The sequence below is a fragment of the Sinocyclocheilus rhinocerous genome, unplaced genomic scaffold (assembly GCF_001515625.1).
Source record: "Sinocyclocheilus rhinocerous isolate Xijiao unplaced genomic scaffold, SAMN03320098_v1.1 scaffold1721, whole genome shotgun sequence".
Lineage (NCBI taxonomy): Eukaryota > Metazoa > Chordata > Actinopteri > Cypriniformes > Cyprinidae > Sinocyclocheilus > Sinocyclocheilus rhinocerous.
Window position 1 is genome coordinate 232023 of NW_015666162.1, and position 2355 is coordinate 234377.

At 33.8% G+C, this 2355-nt stretch overlaps 1 gene segment (V, D, J or C); it reads right to left on the reverse strand.

The window, feature by feature from the left end:
- Positions 1-1523: 1523 nt before the first annotated feature.
- On the reverse strand, positions 1524-2136 carry LOC107731785 (Ig kappa chain V-IV region-like). The segment is given in 2 exon segments: positions 1524-1861; positions 2067-2136. Coding segments are annotated over 2 exon segments (408 nt in total).
- Between the last annotated feature and the right edge of the window lie 219 nt (positions 2137-2355).

Genomic DNA, 2355 nt, shown 5'->3' on the forward strand with positions numbered 1-2355 from the left:
AAAGTGCTTTTGTGCATCTTTGAGATGGCACAATAATACGCCGTTCACTTGCAGAACGCAAGCTTCTAGAGGGCACATAACTCTGAAGTAATCAATTTAGGTAAATGGGTGTTACTGTAACTGATTGTCCTGATTCAACAGTTTTCACTGAAGGGCTTTGAGTCACTGTTACTTGACTGGAGTCTGTTAATGATAATACAATTATTAAGGCACAAAGTACAAAACATTTAAATATATCAAAGAAAAGTAGAGTAAATCAATTAAGAGACTAGAGCTGAAAGTTACCTTGAACAGAAAGAGTCAGTGACATGATGAAAACCTTGGTGAGAAAAATGGAAAATGCCATTTTTTGTAGTGGTTTGTTTATGAGAAAAGCAGGTAATAGTCATGAGGTTAAAGTCCCAGGATTATATATCTGACAGTATCGCTCCACTGAAATAATGCAAATTCTGCTGTTCCCATGAAAATAATCTTCACTAGAACAACAGAAGTGTGGAATTAAAGTTAGTGTATATATCCAACTAAATATAAAGTAACCAAAAATAAAAGTATTTTTTACTGTTTAACAGTGCACAACATCAGGTAATAAAACAATAGGTTAAAGGATAATAAAGGCCAAAGAAACATTTCCTCCTAATGCAACAGCAACCTATGATCACATTTTATTTTGTACAACCTATAAAACGAGCTTCTTTAGGCTCTGCTATAAAATGAAACAACCAGTAGTTCAAGTTGTAGTCTATTATAAGTATAATAATTTTCTGTATATAATTTAAAAAATACAGTTTTAAAACATTTATAAGAATATATGACAACATATAAAATAGGATAGTAAAAAAGTTCAAATTAAATGGGGTACATGAAAGTAGTTTTATTAATTGTTACTGGTGCTGTTTAGAAATTTAATATTATTTTACAATTCTATTAATATTTGTAATTAATAATATTTGAATTTTAATGTAAGAATATTTTATTTATTATATCATATGTTATAAGGCAAATGGGCCAGGATTTAGCATGACATTTTAAATAGATTTTGTTTATTGTAACAAATAATCTGTCATTTATTGTAAGTAAATAAATGGTGTTGTCATAATGGTGTTAATTTCTTTTAAAAGTAAAATGTCTATTTTTAGTATTTTGTTTTGATGTTTGCTTGCCTTATATATAGTCATAAAAAAAAGATGTTAGAGTGAATGGAATGTGATTAAAAAAAATAATTGATACAGTCTCTTATCACGGAGAACAGCTCAGTCAAAAAAGTATTAAAAATTGCATAAATAGTTGAATAGCACTGAAAACATGATCTGTAATTTGAATAAGATTCACTAAAGCATAATCTAGATTTGATCTCAGCTTCACTGACACATTAAATTAATTAAAGTTCTAAAACTGTGTTTAAAATGAACTTTAATCTTTAAATCCTAAATTGTACTATAACCAGTCAGTGTGTTATTGTGTCGTTTCACTTCACTGCGGTGTGTATCAGTGCAGTTAGTGAGAGGTTTTTGTACGACCCTTCATCACTGTGTGAACACATACTTGTTGTCAATCTTGTGTCGGGTCATACAGTAATATTGCGCTTCATCTTCTTTCTGGACTCCACTGATGGTCAGACTGAAGTCAGTGTGAGCGCCATTGCCGCTGAATCTAGATGGGACGTTAGAGTGCCGTTCGCGTATGCAATAAATGAGGAGTTTGGGAGCGTGCCCAGGTTTGTGCTGGTACCAGAACACACAGTTCCTCCAGAGACTACAGTCAGCAACAGGCGAGTTGGTTTTGCAGTTTATTTTGACAGTTTCATCACGTTGAGAAGTTAGGACTTGAGGAGTTTGAGTTGCTGTCACTTGTCCATTTGAACCTGTAAAATAAATAGTCAGAAATCTCTTAAGCATGTCTGATTAAAAATATAAATCATTGCTTGTGGGAAGTTGTGGCCTAATGGTTAGAGAGTCGGACTCGTAACCCAAAGGTTGCGGGTTCGAGTCTCGTACCGGCAGGGATTGTCATGGGTAACCATACTTGGCCACATGTCATGTCACTTTTTCACTTTTTGTTTGACCTACCTTGAATACCAATGGCCAATATGCAGATGGGAATGATGGAAAACATAGTTGTTGTCGGCTCTACTGTCATAGAGACTTGCTCTTGTGCATGAAAGACTAAACTGACAAGGCTATAGACCAATTTAGAGTAGACGTCACAGTTACGTCACTTGCAGCTGCGCGCGCATAGTGGTTGCAGAAAAACACTGGGAACAAGTGGAGATAAATGGGTAAAATCCATGGAATAAAAGAAAAAATATATTTTTGTGCCTTTTGATGTCAAGATCGGAATGCAAATAATTTTTATAGA